Source organism: Psittacula echo (assembly GCF_963264785.1).
Source record: "Psittacula echo genome assembly, chromosome: 5".
In the NCBI taxonomy this organism is placed as follows: Eukaryota; Metazoa; Chordata; class Aves; order Psittaciformes; family Psittacidae; genus Psittacula; species Psittacula echo.
The window spans coordinates 84,502,904-84,521,041 of NC_137739.1; the positions used below are offsets into that span (position 1 = coordinate 84,502,904).

At 43.1% G+C, this 18,138-nt stretch overlaps 1 protein-coding gene across 1 annotated transcript in view; it reads left to right on the forward strand.

Moving 5' to 3' along the window:
* Window positions 1-1,810: 1,810 nt before the first annotated feature.
* MADD (MAP kinase activating death domain) overlaps window positions 1,811-18,138 on the forward strand; it is a 54,515-nt gene continuing 38,187 nt past the window's right edge. Inside the window, exons 1-14 of the mRNA XM_080619040.1 lie at window positions 1,811-1,917; window positions 4,855-5,469; window positions 7,669-7,972; window positions 8,299-8,430; window positions 9,327-9,440; window positions 10,163-10,243; window positions 11,604-11,660; window positions 12,426-12,604; window positions 13,126-13,361; window positions 13,725-13,881; window positions 14,852-14,955; window positions 15,840-16,033; window positions 16,633-16,964; window positions 17,461-17,600. Coding sequence (XP_080475166.1) covers window positions 1,856-1,917; window positions 4,855-5,469; window positions 7,669-7,972; window positions 8,299-8,430; window positions 9,327-9,440; window positions 10,163-10,243; window positions 11,604-11,660; window positions 12,426-12,604; window positions 13,126-13,361; window positions 13,725-13,881; window positions 14,852-14,955; window positions 15,840-16,033; window positions 16,633-16,964; window positions 17,461-17,600 — 2,707 coding nt within the window. The 5' untranslated portion in view covers window positions 1,811-1,855. The remainder of the gene's footprint in view (window positions 1,918-4,854; window positions 5,470-7,668; window positions 7,973-8,298; window positions 8,431-9,326; window positions 9,441-10,162; window positions 10,244-11,603; window positions 11,661-12,425; window positions 12,605-13,125; window positions 13,362-13,724; window positions 13,882-14,851; window positions 14,956-15,839; window positions 16,034-16,632; window positions 16,965-17,460; window positions 17,601-18,138) is intronic.

Genomic DNA, 18,138 nt, shown 5'->3' on the forward strand with positions numbered 1-18,138 from the left:
TTGGGAAACAGGAGAGGTGCCTGAGGACTGGAGGAAAGCAAATGTCACTCCAGTCTTCAAAAAGGGCAAGAAGGAGGACCCGGGTAACTATAGACCGGTCAGCCTCACCTCCATCCCTGGGAAAGTGATGGAGCACTTTATCCTTGATGCCATCTTAAGGCATGTCAAGGATAAGAGGGTTATGAGGGGCAGTCAACATGGCTTTACCAAGGGGAAGTCATGCTTGACCAACCTCATAGCCTTTTATGAGGAAATAACACGGTGGATGGATGATGGCAGAGCGGTGGATGTGGTCTACCTTGACTTCAGCAAAGCATTTGACACAGTCTCCCACAGCATCCTCATAGCTAAGCTGAGAAAGTGTGGTCTGAATGATCAGGTGGTGAGGTGGACCGCGAACTGGCTGAAGGAGAGAAGCCAGAGGGTTGTAGTCTGTGGGGTGGAGTCTAGTTGGAGGCCTGTATCTAGTGGAGTGCCTCAAGGGTCAGTACTGGGACCAGTATTATTTAATATATTCATCAATGATTTAGATGAGGGAATTGAGTGTACTGTCAGCAAGTTTGCTGATGATACTAAGCTGGGAGGAGTGGCTGACACGCCAGAAGGCTGTGCTGCCATCCAGCGGGACCTGGACAGGCTGGAGAGTTGGGCAGGGAGTAACTTGATGAAATATAACAAGGGAAAGTGTAGAGTCCTGCATCTGGGCAGGAACAACCCCAGGTTCCAATATAGGTTGGGGGACGACCTGTTAGAGAGCAGTGTAGGGGAGAGGGACCTGGGAGTCCTAGTGGACGGCAGGATGACCATGAGCCAACACTGTGCCCTTGTGGCCAAGAAGGCCAATGGCATCCTGGGGTGTATTAGAAGGGGGGTGGTCAGTAGGTCGAGAGAGGTCCTCCTCCCCCTCTACTCTGCCCTGGTGAGACCGCATCTGGAATATTGTGTCCAGTTCTGGGCCCCTCAGTTCAAGAAGGACAGGGACCTGCTGGAGAGAGTCCAGTGCAGGGCAACTAAGATGATTAAGGGAGTGGAGCATCTCCCTTATGAGGAAAGGCTGAGGGAGCTGGGTCTCTATAGTTTGGAGAAGAGGAGACTGAGGGGTGACCTTATTAGTGTGTATAAATATATAAAGGGGGAGTGTCACGAGGATGGAGCCAGGCTCTTCTCAGTGGCAAACAATGATAGGACAAGGGGTAATGGGTACAAACTGGAACACAAGAGGTTCCACTTAAACTTGAGAAGAAACTTCTTCTCAGTGAGGGTGACGGAACACTGGAACAGGCTGCCCAGGGGGGTTGTGGAGTCTCCTTCTCTGGAGACATTCAAAACCCGCCTGGACACATTCCTGTATAACCTTATCTAGGTGTTCCTGCTCTGGCAGGGGGATTGGACTAGATGATCTTCTGAGGTCCCTTCCAATCTCTAACATACTGTGATACTGTGAACTTGTGGATGTTCCATCCCTGGGAGTGTTCAAGGCCAGGTTGGACCTGGCCATGAGCAACTTGAGCTAGTGGGAGGTTGGAACTAGGCAGGGGGGCTGGAACTAGGTGAACTTAAAGTCCCTTCCAACCCAAACCATTCCCTGAAGAGAAAGATCTGTGGGTGGCCACTACTGCACAGAACACTGAGGCTTTTGGGGAATATAGTTAAGGTCATGAAATTGTTTGTGTTATTTGGTATTTCTGATTGCACCTTTGACGCTTTGCTTTTCTTGCTCATAGGTTGGACTTACCAGGCACTTTGAAGTAGATTTGGTACCTCAAGGCGCTCAATCCCAGCTAACTGGATAACTGACCACTGGATTGATGAACAGACATTCACTGAGATGACATAGGGAGGGGCAGCAAGGACAATGGTGCAGAAGAAGAAAGTCTGCCCTCGGTTACTGGACTATCTTGTGATCATTGGAGCAAGGTAATTAAAAGAGTTAGCACTGTTTTTGCCTGGGCAGTAGAGTGGGGATAAAGAGCTTAGAATTCACTGGTGAAGGCTTGCTTGATGCCAATGAAGTGCTGTCTGGAATGTGTGCAGTATGCTGACAGAATGGGAGCATCAACTTGGGCCACGATACTTTCTGAAAGACACTAGTGCAGCCAAAGTTTAACTTGCAGTCTTCAGACTCCTGCAAAGGATGACTTAAGAAAAGCCAGTTTATATATGACTCTCTGGTAACCCATGTGTCTGAACTTCTTTGCTTCTACTGGAGTCAGGATAAGGGGATTCACAAACTGAAAATACCGAAAGCCACATGTAAATAAAATAGTTTGTGGTTACTCTTCTAGCTTTTGAAGTGTGCTCTGTAAACTCAGTGAAAAGAAAACAAAATTAGAACTTGCCTTACTTGGCTTTTTCCCCCTCTAATACTCATTTATCCTCATGGGAATGACTTGAATGCTTTGGTTTTTAAGGTCATATTAACAATGGATGAAATGTTACACTTATCACTTCAAGCACGTATGAAACATGGGGTTGATGTGTGTGCTGCTTGGCAAATACACAGGTGCTCAGTAAACGTTATTTTTCTTTATTAAAAGTTTATACAGTAACTTTCTGCCAGTCTATTTAGTGAGTGTATTCTGAAGTCTGTTTTACTTTCATTTCTAAATATCAGTGGTTTGTATGCATCAGACTATTGCTTTATCTCCCCCTTTATTTTCAGAATACTTTGAGTGCAAAGTCTAAATAGGCTCAGTGGAAGAAATTACATAATCCTAAGTAATAGTTATTTTTATTATTGTATTTTATGGACAGAATAATTTAGTAGTTTAATTACTTTTTACAATCTGAAGAAAAATAACCAAGTTGTTCATCTGTGTGTCACTAACTAGGAAAAGGAGGAGGAAGAAATGTTAATTGCGTCCTCCAGTAACGCTTATAGTGTCTGATGTTCTCACTTAGAAATCTGCTAACATCACTTCTGGACTCCTACAGTTCTCTTGCTTTTTGCTGGGCAAGAATAGCTAATGCTTAGAGGTCTATTGTCTCATAAGGCACTTCAGCAAATGACAATAAGAGATGGACTTGACTGAAGTAGCTTCTGCAAAGTCCATAAGACCTTCATGTGGCCTTTAACATTACAACTTACCCACCGTACACAAATAGCAATGCCTTTTGGAAGTATTTCCTTTTATTAGGTACAAACTTTCTAAATGTCTGAGAAGACACTGTTTTTATAGACTAATATTACTGCAAAGGCATGAACTGGTGATATATTCACTGGTACTTTGCTGATGACATTTTTTTCTTTAACCAAATAGACTCTTTAAACAGTACCAATGTTACTTGATATTTCTTCAGCAGATGATGCATTAGTTGATGCATTAGACGATGCATCCCTCCTCATATAGAAAAGCTTCTCAGGGTTTCTTTTTTCATTTTCTGTGGTATTTCAGTACTTACCTGTACAGGCACTATGAATTTTTTTACTTCAATCAAGTATTAGTTTGGCAGCATTAGTCAACAGAGCAATTGACACCAGTGATTTTCTTGGGTAAATGACAAACATTCTGTTACTACTTGTTTGGGTTTTGTCATCTGTCAAATAGATGAGGGAAAAGCAAGCATCCTTTTTATCTTGAAATGGGCAAATCTAAAATATCAAGGTAAGGAAATGTCTTGTTTGAGATCTCATAGGAGAGTGATGGTGGAGCCAAGTCTCCTACATCCCATTTAGTAAACATGATACTAAATGCTGATTACTTTTAAAGGTAGTGAGAGATCAGACTTTATAGCAAAGTGGTCAAACCAAAGGGAATTGGGCACATGTATTTCTTTCTTCATTATGTGGACCTCGTACTATTTCTCTGGCAGTTATTTAGTAGCTTTAGTGGAAAAGTAGTGGTAGGAAAATAGTTAATACCTTGAAAGAATCTGTTATTCTGGTGGAAAATGAGGAATAAACAGTATTGCTTTGTATTTTTGTGTTACATTAGTGATTTGTGGTACCAAGGTTGGACAGCAATAGCATTAAATAGGTCTGCATATAGTATATATGCAATATAGTGTATGTATATAGTATATATACATAAGTATATATAAATCCCAGCTGTTACATTAACTTATACTTCAAATCCAGTTCAGAAGTCAAACACAGAAATATATATATCTATGGTTGCGAGAACTTTTTAATGAAGATTTTACAGGATGAGGTCCATATTATTGCACCATTTTTCTGAGTTCTTTCCTAGTAAATTGTTGGTTTTCCCACTTAGGAATTGATTTTTCATCTTAGTCATTAAGATGACCATTTATTGCCAAATAGACTCTCTAAACAGTACCAATGTTACTTGACATTTCTTCAGCAGATGATGCATTAGTTGATGCATTAGATGATGCATCCCCCCTAGTTTAGAAAAGCTTTTCAGGGTTTCTTTTTTCATTTTCTGTGGTATTTTAGTACTTACCTGTACTGAAATCCATGGGGTTTCATCTGACTCTGTATTTGCTGAGGGACAGTGTATTTGCTACCCAAATGTTGCCCAGAGATCCGTGTGGTTCAATTAATTTTGGCAATCAAAATCAGGGAAACATGGCAATATGATGTTCAGCCAGGAAAAACACATTCCTGAAAGTTCTTTTCTCAGTCAGATTTGAATAGGCTCTTTATTGGGCCTGGATAATGATGGTACAGAATTTTTAACCTTTCTATAGTTGTTGCCTTGTGTTAGTGACTGAGCATTGTGGCTACTGATTGAGCACTGTGGCTAGTGACTGAGGAGCTGCTCTTCCGCTTGCTAGTAGGGGATAGAAGAAACAAAGATGAAGGCTGCTAACATGTTAGTAGGGAGAAACCAAAGATTTTTGTTGTCGTCAGCCAACTCCATATGTTACTTGTGTTTGCTTTTTCTATAGGCAGCCAAGTAGCGATAGTGTTGCTCAGACTCCTGAACTGCTGCGGCGTTACCCTCTAGAAGACCACGTGGACTTCCCTCTACCACCTGATGTTGTGTTCTTCTGCCAGCCAGAAGGATGCCTGAGTGTGCGGCAAAAACGCATGAGCTTCCGTGATGACACTTCCTTTGTCTTCACACTCACAGACAAGGACACGGGTGTCATTCGCTATGGAATCTGTGTCAACTTCTACCGCTCCTTCCAGAAGAGAGTACCCAAGGAGAAGGGAGAAGGCACAGGGGGGCACCGAGCTCGGGAGGGACAGAAAGTTCCCAAAGCTGGGGATGCATCTGCCCCACAGGAGGAAGTGGGCACTGAGAGTTCGGAGAGTGGTTCTTCACTACAGGCTCCCAGTACAGAGTCTACCCCAGATGTGAATCGATCACCACGCAGTAAGCGCCTGGCCAAAGGCAGCCATCGCTCTCGGAACAGCACTCTGACTTCTCTGTGCATCCTTAGCCATTATCCCTTCTTTTCCACCTTTCGTGAGTGTCTGTATACCCTCAAGAGACTTGTGGACTGCTGTAGTGAGAGATTGTTGGGCAAGAAGCTGGGGATTCCTCGTGGGGTGCAGAGGTATGTTGAGGGGGAAGAAAGAACTTTTTCCTCCAAGTGTTTGTGTCTAGGTCTGCAAGTGTCGCATGGCAAGTGTGTGGTTGCAGAAGCAGCTAAACACCAATGGTTGACCTTTTTGCTGTTTTAACCCAGGATCACAGTAAGAAAAGGAAATTTTTATGATGATTTCTTTAAAACTTCTGTGTCTGATTCTGTAAGTTGGTATGATTTTCACTTTTTATGCACCTTAAGAGGTACTATCCTGCTAACAACTGATTGATCTTTCCTGAAGCTGAGCACTGATTCTGTTGTTTGGCACATGTTTGGCATGTTTGTAACCTCTGTGGCAGCGTACATCAGGACTGATTCTCTGGCAGATTAGAAACAGCCAAGAAATAACAGAATTTCCACTTGGGTCAAGAGGGAAGTGATGAAAATGTGCTTGGTGAGCTGATGAAACTCTGAACTTGAGCTTGGGAGAGAAAAGACTAGAGAAGCAGGAGTGGCTGAAAGAGATCAAAGTACAATATTTGAGGGGGAGAGGGTGGAGAGGTAGAAAACAAAGGAGTTGTTTAGGAAGCATATGGAAATGGGGGTTGGTAACAACAAATTAACAGGGACTTGGTGTATTTTTAATGTAATATAGTAACCTTACATATCTGCTGTTATAATGTTGGATATGTAACAAAAGCTGTTGCACTGTTGGATACAGAAGGAACAATGTCTCTATATCAGTCATGGATGTATATCTGTGCCGTTGTTCCCGACACCTACATCTAAGGGTGGTATTTTCCTTTCCAGCATGCTAAGTGAAAAGAGAAAATACAAAATGTATCTTTGGAGAAGGAGGGGGTTATCTCAGTAGTAAGAGGGTTGGGGCTGTGAGATAGCTCAGAGCATGAGGTAAGTAGCTTGGTACACTCCAAATTAAAGTTGTCAAAGGCAAGAAAAATGACAGGACATCTATCATTATCTTGATAAGCTCTTTACATTATGCAGGAAAGGGGAAATCTGTCCTGTTCACAGAGCAGTAGCCTACTTCTTAGGTTATTGAGCTTATGACTGACTCCTGCATTAGCAGAGTTATCATCTGAATCCACTGATGCTTGAGGAGAAAATGATTCTATCATTTTTTTCTTCCCAATGGAAAAAGGGGCCTATTTTGTCACTTGGTTTAGTGTGATCATTACTGAGGCAGAAATAAGCTAAATTTAATGATTTTCCTCAATTCCGTGAGCTCATCTGTTTTTTGGAAGGGGTGTTAAAAGTATTCCAGTGTTTGAATGGCATGTGGGACTTGAAAAATTTGCTCTTTTTGGGCATAATTCTTAAAGAAGAAACAAGTGACAGAAGAGGGGGGCAAGAGAAGGAATGCTGAGCATATATCCCTGGGAAAATTAAAGCAGCAGGTTTGAATTACCATGTGGTATTTTATCATGGCAAAACATGTGGGAGATCTTGGTGTGGCATATTTTTGTTATCTCGGGTTTAGTTCTTATTCTTGCAGAGGTTTGTAGGACTGTTGGAAGCAGAATCCTACAATCAGTCGGTCTGCCACAATTCTGGATGAGATATGAGAGTATTATAGAATGATTCATAGAATGGCTTGGGTTGGAAAGGATCTTAAGATCATCCAGTTCCAACCCCTGCCATGGGCAGGGACACCTTCCACTAGACCAGGTTGCTCCAAGCCCCATCCAGCCTGACCTTGGGCACTGCCAGGGATGGGGCAGCCACAACTTCCTTGGGCAGCCTGTGCCAGCGCCTCAGTACTTCCACAGTAAAGAATTTCTTCTCTGTATCCAACCTAAATCTTCCCTGTTTAAGTTTGAAGCCATCACCCCTTATCCTATCACTGCAGTCCCTGATGAAGAGTCCTTCTCTGGCATCCTTGTAGGATCCTTTCAGATACTAGAAGGTATCCTATGTGCATGCTGAATTTCAAGCACCATGATTATGAGAGATCTTCAGAGATCTGGACCTAGCTGAACCCTTTAAATGAATGAACTGTCGGGTGGAAGTGACATACCTGCATTGATTCCTGCCATAGAAATATTGATACTTCCCAATGTGGTTACTTCAGTGCGCTGAAATCCCTGCCTCCTGTGTCACTACATGTTTGTTGGCTGCATCTTTGAATTCTTGGTGGATATGCCTTTTCCCAGGAATGGCTGTCAAGTGAAGCTCCTTGAGTATTAACCTGTTGCTCTCCCTGTACAGGGACACAATGTGGAGGATTTTCACAGGCTCCCTCCTGGTGGAAGAGAAGTCCAGTGCATTGCTCCACGACCTGCGGGAGATTGAGGCCTGGATATACCGGCTGTTACGCTCACCAATGCCTGTTGCTGGTCAGAAGCGGGTGGATGTGGAAGTCTTGCCACATGAGTTGCAGCCAGCTTTGACCTTTGCTCTTCCTGATCCATCCCGCTTCACCTTGGTGGATTTCCCATTACATCTGCCCTTGGAGCTGTTGGGAGTGGATGCCTGCCTGCAGGTGCTGACCTGCATCCTTCTGGAGCACAAGGTAAGAAAGGAAGAGGTGATATTTGATAGGTATGTAGAAAGTTCTGTCCTTTTCAAAACCAGGGTAGGCTGGATGTGCAGAACAGCTGTCTCCTGGAATCAGTATTTCTGTGGGGGAAAAGAAGAGCTTCTTTTGAGGTTCCTGTTCTCAAAAGTTTTGCTCTTGCTCAAAAACACATCTGAAACTTGTTTTCAGATTAATAAAGGGTCATCCAGTTCACAGCCCTCAAATCAGGTGCCTGCAAGCTGTGATGTTTGCATACCCCTGGGGGAAGTATTACCAGTGAATGGTTGCTGCAATGCTGATATGAGTTTCTTTGGTTGCAGGTTGTACTGCAGTCCCGAGATTATAATGCACTCTCAATGTCTGTGATGGCCTTTGTGGCTATGATCTACCCATTAGAGTACATGTTCCCAGTGATCCCTCTGCTTCCCACCTGCATGGCCTCTGCAGAACAGGTACATATTTTTCCTTTATTGGTCTTTTGCAAAAGATGTTTCTGTGACAGGAGCAGTCTTTCTTTCCTTCCCCACTGGTTTTTCTTTGATTGCAGCCTTGCAAAGAATGTTCTTTGAGTACCACTATTGAAATCGTAGGTAACACCACTTATCCAGGATATCTTCAAAGCATGCTTAGTAAATTGTATGATTCAAAGCAGTAGTTCACACGCAATGGACTGAAAGGCCATAGATCCACAATATTATGATGATCCCCGCCCCCCTTCTCCCAACAGAGTATTAAGGGTTGTTGGAGAGGGTCCAAGGTGATATTTAAGTATGCTTGAGAACCCTGAATTCAGAGCTTAGAAACTATTGCCTGCAATTTATTCTCCTCAGAAATATGAAGTGTTGAGTTACTTACACTGGGAGCTGTGTTTAGCCAGTAGTCAACTCTCTGTAAGAGCTCATTATTTTGCTTGGATACAACTCAGGCCATCCTACTACTGCAGTGCTATTGTGCAACTAATGCTGCAGGTTTGTTCTTGTATCATCCCTTGGGGGTGACCAAGTGCTCTAGGTTTAAAGAATAAATTAGCCTCCCAAGCCACTGTTCTCAAGGTGCTACATGCCTTATTGATTTAAACTTTTTCCCTCTGCTGATTCCCTTATCAGAAACAACCTGAATTTCCCCTGAGGTTTTCCATGTCTACTTGAAAAAGTGTGTCTGTTTCTTCTGCTTCCTAGAGATGTTATTGGTTTGAAACCAAATTACCATTCTAAGTATAAAGCCTTTGCCTATAGTCTGTGCCTATTTGCAATGACACAGACTGAGCTGAGGGTGTACTCATCTGTGACTTGTTGCTTCTCTCTGTTGTCATATGCAGACCTTGTCCTTAATAAAGTCTCTCTTTCAGTTGCTTCTAGCCCCTACACCTTATATCATTGGTGTTCCAGCGAGTTTCTTCCTTTACAAACTGGATTTTAAAATGCCTGATGATGTATGGCTTATTGACCTGGATACCAACAGGGTAAGTGATGCCCATAAAGATTTGTGGCTTTGCTTCCAGGGAACTGTGTACTTTCATCAGTGTACCTATTGAGAATTTAAGAATGCCTGGCCTCAGCCTGCCTGTGCCATTCCTGTCTTAACCCTCAGAATTATGTTCCATGCTGTGTCTCAAGGTCCCCATTTCTTCTGCTTCTAAGGCATTCACTCTTAGTTAATCCATCTGGCTATATCATTAGAAGATAAATCCTCAAACAAATTAGGAAGCTGTTGTCTTGAGTAATTGTGACCCTGTCTCTTATAGCCCTACCTAAGAAACCCAGTCTGATAAGAGCCTTCCAGCAGCATTGGTTGTCATGATTCAAATAGAACTATGTATCCTGCTTTCTACTGGGGCACAAGCAAGGCCCACGTTCAAGGGAAATGCGTATAACATATTCTACTTGATGGAAAATCCAAAGGATGGTGTGGGTTCAAACTTCTCTTCTTTGTGGTAAATGATAAAGTAGTTCCTCCATTTTTTGTCATGTTTTAAGCAGTAACAACCAAAAAAACAGTGAAAATCAAAGTATCGATGCAGGTACCTATGTGTTGTGTGGCTTTTTTTATTATTATTATTAATTATTTTACTTTATGGCTTTCATTCCTCAGTCTCTGGAGTGGTGGAGATTCAGGAGATTCTGGTTTGGAAATGAAATGACTACAGCTGGGGAATTCTGAGTCTGTTGCTGTGCTTAATTCCAGGTGATTGTTCCCACAAATGCAGAATCTTTGCCAGCACTGCCAGAACCAGAAGCTTCAGAGCTGAAAAAGCACCTGAAACAGGTAAAACACTTTGGGGAGAGGATTCAGATTCAGTAGGACTTAGCTGATGTAGTCTTGCATAGCTCTGCAGCTGTACGGGACAAGGAATTGTCTGTCAACCTGTTTAAAATGCCTCTTTTGTATAGTTGCCAGTTAGGACATCCCCATGTTAGAATACAACAGCATTTTGAGCTTGAAAAGCAGTATCAATTGATACAGATGTTGTGGTAGGTATCCAGTTGCTGCTTTTCTACGTTAATGGAAAGTGTTAATCTGGAAAAATGAGTGCTTACTGAGGCTTTTAACTGCAGTTAATTTCTTAGCCAGGTAAGGGGTAGTTTTAAATTCTCCTGGACACAACAGATTATCTTCTGGTTTTTACTGTTATTTGGGGCTAACTTGTTTCCAGAGGGTTCCAGATTCCTCCTTTACATTTGCCATGTGGGCTTTAAAGTCTGGCTTGATCATCAAGCTATGATCATCTTTGTTTCCCCTCCATTCACAGATCTGTGCGTGAGGTCTCAGTCTCTCCTCTCAGGTCCTGCTAAGCCATTAATCAGCTTGGGTCATCCTGGCTGATAGTGTCAAGCAGGTTTTATCTCTTTATTTCTGTTTTCCTTATGCACGCTGCATGCAGTATCTAAAGGTAAAGTGTGTTATTAATGTGATGACTTCTGCTCTTTCCCTCTCCTTGTAGATCAGGAGAGCAAAGTGTGTAACCTCTGTGATAACACCAGTACCTGCTGTCAGCACAGATGGAAGCCATGCGTTGCTTGGAGTTTTGTTAGATCCACCTTCCCGTGACTTCTGCCTCACCCCCTTGCAGCTTCAGGCACTGTTCAGTAAAACTCTCTCACTAGGGCAGAGCTGGATATCAGAACAAATTGCAAATTCATTGAAGACATTTAAAATTCATCCAAATTCAGGTTACATCTCTATGTACTCCTCTAGAGATTATCATTAAGTATTGATTGCTGGCAAAGAAGGACCGTTACTGGTTGCTGTACAAAGTACAGAAGACTAAACTGTGACACACATCGCTAAGGTTAACACTTTGGTGTGCCTTTGGCTCTTAGTGTCAACGAATAAAATTCAGGATAGCTGTTTTTAAACTGCAGTAGAAAGTTCATAGCTGCATCAGTAAGGACAGCAGCCTTCATACTACCCAAGTGGCCAGATGTGAGTGTTTGGGGGTGGGGCAGTTAGACCTTTCTCCCCAGATGTACTTATTTTGTGGTCCCTTTTATTTCCTCTCATTTGTGATATTTGGTAGTAATAGAGGTGTTTTTTTTTCCTCCCATCTGTTTCTCTGTGGTCATGTGTTCGTCTTGGCTCTGATGGGCTGCTGCTGTTATCATATGATCTTCCATCTTGCCTCCAGTGTCTGGTTAGCATGACTGCAATCACTCAGAAACAGCTGCTCACTCCTGACAACAAGGTTCTTTATTTTATTCTTTTCCCCTCAATCTTCCATTTTACCCTTTTCCTTTTGGAATTTTTGGTTTTGTTTTGTTTCATATATTTATTTTTGAAATAAAATGATGAAGAGTCAGTGGACAAATGAGAGAAATGAAGAAGATTTAGCATAGGTCTGGGTGTCCAGGACTGATTTACCACTTGTGCTGCTCCAGTGAATATCCTTGAAGTTGTTATCAGGGTTGAAGAGGATGGTAGCTTTATGGAGAGATGAAGAACTCATTCAGGTGGGAAGTGGAGGTTTGCAGGGATACAGGCAGATACCTGTGTAAAGGTATCTCTGCGTTGTCCTGGGATATCAAACTTACTGGTTGAATGGTCAAGTTACAAAGCAAGTTTCAAGGATTCTGGGTCCCAAGATGTATTCAAATTGCACATGGGAATAACTCTACAATGTTGTACACAGTGCCATCCTACTGGTAGTCTAATTTGAACTATCTGTTTCCACATTGTGAGTGATGTAGCAAAGTGAATTTCTGTGCTACTCCTTGGCTGACTCCAGCACTGTTTCAGCATTGAGGAGATTGTTTTGACAATCTACACAAAGGAGGGCTTGAAGATGTTTGTTGGCTCAGCATAGGAGGTGGTTTAATAAAAGCTAATGGAGCATGCACAGTTGTTGCAGCAGTTGTTGCAGTTGCCTATAGGGCAGGGTAGCTCTGATCTCTCTCTTGTTCCTTGAATAACTTTTCTTGTTGAATATGTGCATAATGTTGTCCTTTGTTAGGCACTGGCCAGCATGAGTCTGAATACTCAGCCCATTCTTAATCTAGAGAAGTTCCAAGAGGGACAGGAGGTGCCATTGCTGCTAGGAAGACCACAGAATGATTTGCAGTCTACTCCTTCCACAGAATTCAACCCCCTGATCTATGGAAATGATGTGGACTCTGTGGATGTGGCTACCAGGTGAGCCTGAACAGAAGGGTAGTGTTGAGTGTTCATAAAGTTTGCACTTGAAGGCAGCACAGACATTTCTGTGGGTCCTGTGGTGGAAGCAGTATCTTCCAGGTTCTACTTCACATCATGGGCAAAACCCAACAGTGTTTATATCAGATCTATTAACTGCATGAGCATTAACTGTTTATCTTCAGAGGGGGTGTTCTGTTTCTTGCATGTTCCTGTACATCATCCACTTTACCTGGACTCGTTAGTCTGCTATTCAATCCTCAGCTTAAATCAGAAGCCTTGAACTACAAAAAAAGCTCAAGACTTAGTTGCCACCTCAGCTAGTGGATAGGAGAATGATACCCCTCATTGGGATATTGGGTCTTATTATGGAGGTGGTGACTTAAACCAAACTGATTTCTTGGTGGCTTTTTTTCCTTCCTATTTTTTATTTCAAGACAACCATTTTCTAAGAAGACTGTCTTATTTCCTGTTGCATTCTGTGTTTTTATCTGATACACTGTTCTCTGTTTTCCTTTTAGGGTTGCCATGGTGAGATTCTTCAACTCACCAAATGTTTTGCAAGGTTTCCAGATGCATACTCGCACTCTTCGGCTCTTCCCAAGACCAGTGGTGGCCTTCCAAGCAAATTCTTTCCTTGCCTCTAGGCCGAAGCAAACACCTTTTGCAGATAAGCTTTCCAGGACACAGGCAGTAGAATACTTTGGAGAATGGTCACTCAACCCTACAAACTATGCTTTCCAGAGAATTCATAACAGTAAGTTTTGGTCTTGCCTTTCCTGCACTTGAATGTAATGCAGGAGCTTAAAAAGTAGATTGATTCTAGGGAAGGGCTTAGTTTTACACCATGTTATTCCTCCAGTGGAGGGAAATCCAGTTCAAGGAGCATTTTTATGTATGTCCTCATATGTTTCTACCAAGTTAGCCCAGCTGTTAGCCACTCACTCTTCCCATTAATTTTACCTCTTGTCTTGTTTGGTTACAGAGAAGTCTTGTAAGCTTCTTAGAGTAGAGACTGTCCCTTCCTTTATGCAAGACTTAGTAGGGGAGAGCCTCTGTGAATGAAGCTTTTGACACCAATAAATGGGTTCAGTTAACTTTCTCCTTGTTTCTCGTGCAGACATGTTTGACCCAGCACTGATTGGTGACAAACCAAAGTGGTATGCTCACCAGCTGCAGCCCATTCACTATCGTGTCTATGACAGTAATTCACAGCTGGCTGAAGCACTGAACGTCCCAGCAGAGAAAGAAACAGATTCGGATCCCACTGATGACAGGTTAGTGAGGAGCATGACACAAGTCACATGGTAGTTACTTCATATTGCTGGGCCTCTCCTCCTACTTCTTGATTGCAGCCTTTTCCTTAGCCTGCCAGGTTGCTCTTTTATTTCTTCTTTCTGGGCAGAATACTGACACTGAAGTAAACTGTCCCAGTGCTCTGTCATGACAGCAACCTCTCAACCCCTTTGTTAGTATCTTCTCAACCCTTCATATCATGTGATTCTCCATTTGTATTTTCTTCTTTTCTTTTGCTATCTATATGCCATTTGACATTTGGTATTTCCTCCCACCCTAATGCTTTTTTCTTCCATGCTCTTCTATCTCTGGTTATTTCTACGGCAGTACTACAAGTATTCCCACCCATCCTAGCACTCTTTCAAATCTCTACTCAGTGCACATAATTATGCAAAGCTTGTTAGTACTACCCACTGCCTGAGACCTCCTCATTTGCTCAGTAAAATAAGTGTAAGCTTTTTATTTTACAGTAGTTTTGGCCGTATTTCCTAGAGTTTTGCATCTAGTTTTGTTATTCTTAATTCTCTGCTAGCCTGTGAGCTCTTTCAGGCTGGGACTTGCACATCTTTTACCTTCTACACAGCACCAGTGGTCCTGACAGAGTGGGATTTTTCATTAGTATAAAAAGGGAATGCTTTGTCATTTCCAGTTCCCTTGAAGTTGACACACACAAAGACCCTGCTCACTTTTACTTGACCTCATTGACTTTGCGGAGAGCCTTTAAATGCCTTCCCATAATGTCTCTTCATTTACCTCAAAGCTACTTCATTTGCTCTGACCTTTCATGAAGCTGGCTTCTGACTCTGGCCAGAGATTTGTTTATAGAGACTGTAATGCCATGAGATTTTTCAGAGGCCCATGCAAACACTGCTGATTCACACCTTTGAAACATCAGGTCTGGCTGTTGCTGTTATGCTGCCACTCATCTCTCTCTCTTACCTGTTGTGGCAGTGGCAGTGACAGTGTCGACTATGACGACTCAAGTTCCTCCTACTCCTCCCTTGGTGACTTTGTCAGTGAGATGATGAAATGTGACATTAATGGTGATACCCCAAGTGAGTAACTTTGAACTTCACTTTCACAAGGTCCACGTAAGTCTCCTTGTCCCTGTTCATCTGCACTCTGGAAAAAATACCTCCCCTAATTCCCTGAATCAGATCAAAGTACTGTTCCATTGTAGTCTTGCTCTGAGGTGAAAGTGTCTTCTATACTCCTTCAATATCCAGGGGTAGGCTGAAAAAAGACATTTCTCCTGCTCATGAATGTAAAATGTCCTCCTCCAAAGCACAGTGGGAGGAGGAAGAACAGAAATAGGTGCTGCTGAACAAAAGTGGCTCACTAGATCTGGAAATAATCTGCTGCTGCCAGTAAATAATGTGGAATATGGGTAGCAGAGTACGAGCTTTCTTCTGCCCCCACATACTGGTTCTCAGTGCTGGCTTTAATGAGTCACTGTGTCCTAGTGGGGACAGGGAAATGCATTCTCTGTGGCTTATATGGAGGCTGCAGCAATAGTTTCTCTTGTGAGAGTGGGAAACTCTCACTTAAGTAAATTAACTCTAGGAGTGCCAATGCATTTCCTATGTCCCAAGGACAAGAGCTGATGATTATAATTTGCAACAAAAGATACTCTGCATGGACATAAGGATGAGATCTCTGTGGTTAGTGTAGTTAAACAGGTTCTCAGGATCACAGTAGAATGTCAAGCCTTGGAGACTTTCAAAACTCAGTGGGACAAGGCCCACAGTAACCAGCTTTAACTTTGAAGTTACTCCTGCTTTTACCTGGGAGTTGGAACAGATGACCTCTAAAAAGCCCTTACAACCTAAGTTTTTATGCAAGTCTATTCTACTGGGCAGTTGTCATCTGCTGAGGAACTTTAGATGGGCAAAAGGCTGAGGAAGGCAATGTTCTTTAACACAAAATGCTGTGTTTGCAGATGTTGACCCCCTGACTCACGCAGCCCTTGGTGATGCCAGTGAAGTGGAATTTGATGATTTTCAAGAATATTCAGGAGATCTGGATGAACAGGCCATGGACAGTGAAAACTCCCAAGAGAACAACCAGCCTCGTTCAAGTTCCAGTACTACAGCCAGTAGCAGCCCCAGCACTGTCATCCATGGAGTGAATCATGTGTGTACTGAGATGAGTTCAGCCCCAAGATCAGCATATTAGGATGTAAAGAATGGGAGGATGCACAAGGTTCTTTCTGAGAAGGGCAAAACCTAGACTGTGAAACCATGCACAGATTAAATTGCATGCTCTTTCTGGACTTTCTGAGCAAGGTGGAGTTTACTGGTACCCTCTTATGCTGGGATAGAGCATTCCTATACCTAAGAGTTCCCATGCATTAAAAAATACAGCATTAACAGACCAGTGGTCCTGGTTGTGACTGCGGGAATTGCTTGTGCAATCTGGAAAGACCTGATGTGTTAGAGGAACAGGGAGTGGGGTGGGGAAACACAGAAATCTGTGGTCATTTAGGAAGAATGGGAGTTGTTTGCCTAACCAGGAAGCAAGATAATGGAGGGCTGTTATCCTGAGCTAAGACTTACCAGTAGGATCTGTTTATAGGGCAGTAAGCCCGTAAAATAATGCACAAATAATGCAGTGTATATGAAATCCTAGATTAAAGCTACAGAGAGTGGGGATGGGGTGGGGGCCCAGTAACAAATAGAAGAGACTGTGCAGACTTCCCAGTTTGAAATAATTGTTCTTGTCCTGCCCTTCAGTTGTATGGAACGCAAGTTAGCGAGCAGCTCAGTGATTTGACTGGTCCACAGGAGTCAGCAGATGCAGCAGAAATGGAAGAGAAGTTGGTTGCTGGATTTACAAACCATCTCCCTTCTTTGTCACTGCAACCAAGCTTTCCCAAGATAAGCTTGGATCGGCGGGAGAGCGACAGTGCAGCTGGCAGCATGAGCTCCTCAGAAGGGGTGGTGAGGAAGCGAGAGTATGACAATCCATACTTTGAACCACAGTATGGTTTTCCCACAGAGGATGAAGATGATGAGCAGGAAGAGAGCTACACCCCAAGATTTAACCAGAATCTCAATGGAAGCAGGTGAGTCCTTCTTGTCTTCTGCCCTTGTGTACAGCACTGTTGGGGTTTCCATCTGCTTCATGCAGTTCAATGTTCATTTGTTCAAATGCCTTTTGCATCCTAAATGCGTTGTTGGTCGCTTCCATTTAATACTGAAACCTCAAAGAAGTGGTAAATGCTCCATCCCTGGCAGTGTTCAAGGCCAGGTTGATCATAGCCTTGGGAGACATGGTTTAGTGCGAGGCATCCGTGCCCATGGCAGGGGGGTTGGAACTACGTGATCTTAAGGTCCTTTCCAACCCTGACTATTCTATGATTCTCTCACCCCTTCTGATTTGAGTAAAGGCATATGCTCAGTTCCCTCAGTTCCTTGCTTTTATGTAAGCAGTAGGAGCTAACAGAATGCTGAAAACTGATGTGGAATAAGACCAACATCCATCTCCCACAATCATACAATGTGTTGATTTAGGGTGGGAGGGGAGAAAGCTGATAACAGTTATACTTAATTTCTTTACAGGTCTCAGAAGTTACTCCGTCCAAACAGTTTAAAACTGGCCAATGATTCTGATGCAGATTCAGATTCCCGGGCCAGCTCCCCAAACTCAACTGTCTCTAACAACAGCAGTGAAGGTTTTGGGGGCATCATGTCTTTTGCAAGTATGTACTCATGCATTTGTGAAGCTGTTTTATTTATTATATTAAAGTTTACAGAGAGATAAGATAGAGGGATGGCTACTCAAAAGAAAGATTTGGTTGTTGTTGTGGTTTAAGCCCAGCCGGCAACTCAGAACCACGCAGCTGCTCGCTCACTCCCCTCCTTTTTCCCTGCCTCTCCCAGAGGGGTGGGGAGGAGAATCGAAAGAATGTAACTTCTACGGGTTGAGATAAGAACGGTCCAGTAACTAAAGTAAAACACGAAACCACTGCTGCTACCACCAATAATAATAATGATAAGGGAAATAACAAGGCAAGAGAATATAAAACTAAAAGGGGAAAAGGAAACAGTAAACACAAGTGATGCACATTGCAATTGCCCACCACCCGCCGACCAATACCCAGCCTGACCTGAGCAGCGATCTGGGCCTTCCGGGTGTCTCCCCCCAGTTTCTGTACTGGGCATGATGTGCTGTGGTATGGAATACCCCTTCGGCTAGTTTGGGTCAGGTGTCCGGTCTCTGCTTCCTACTGGCTTCCT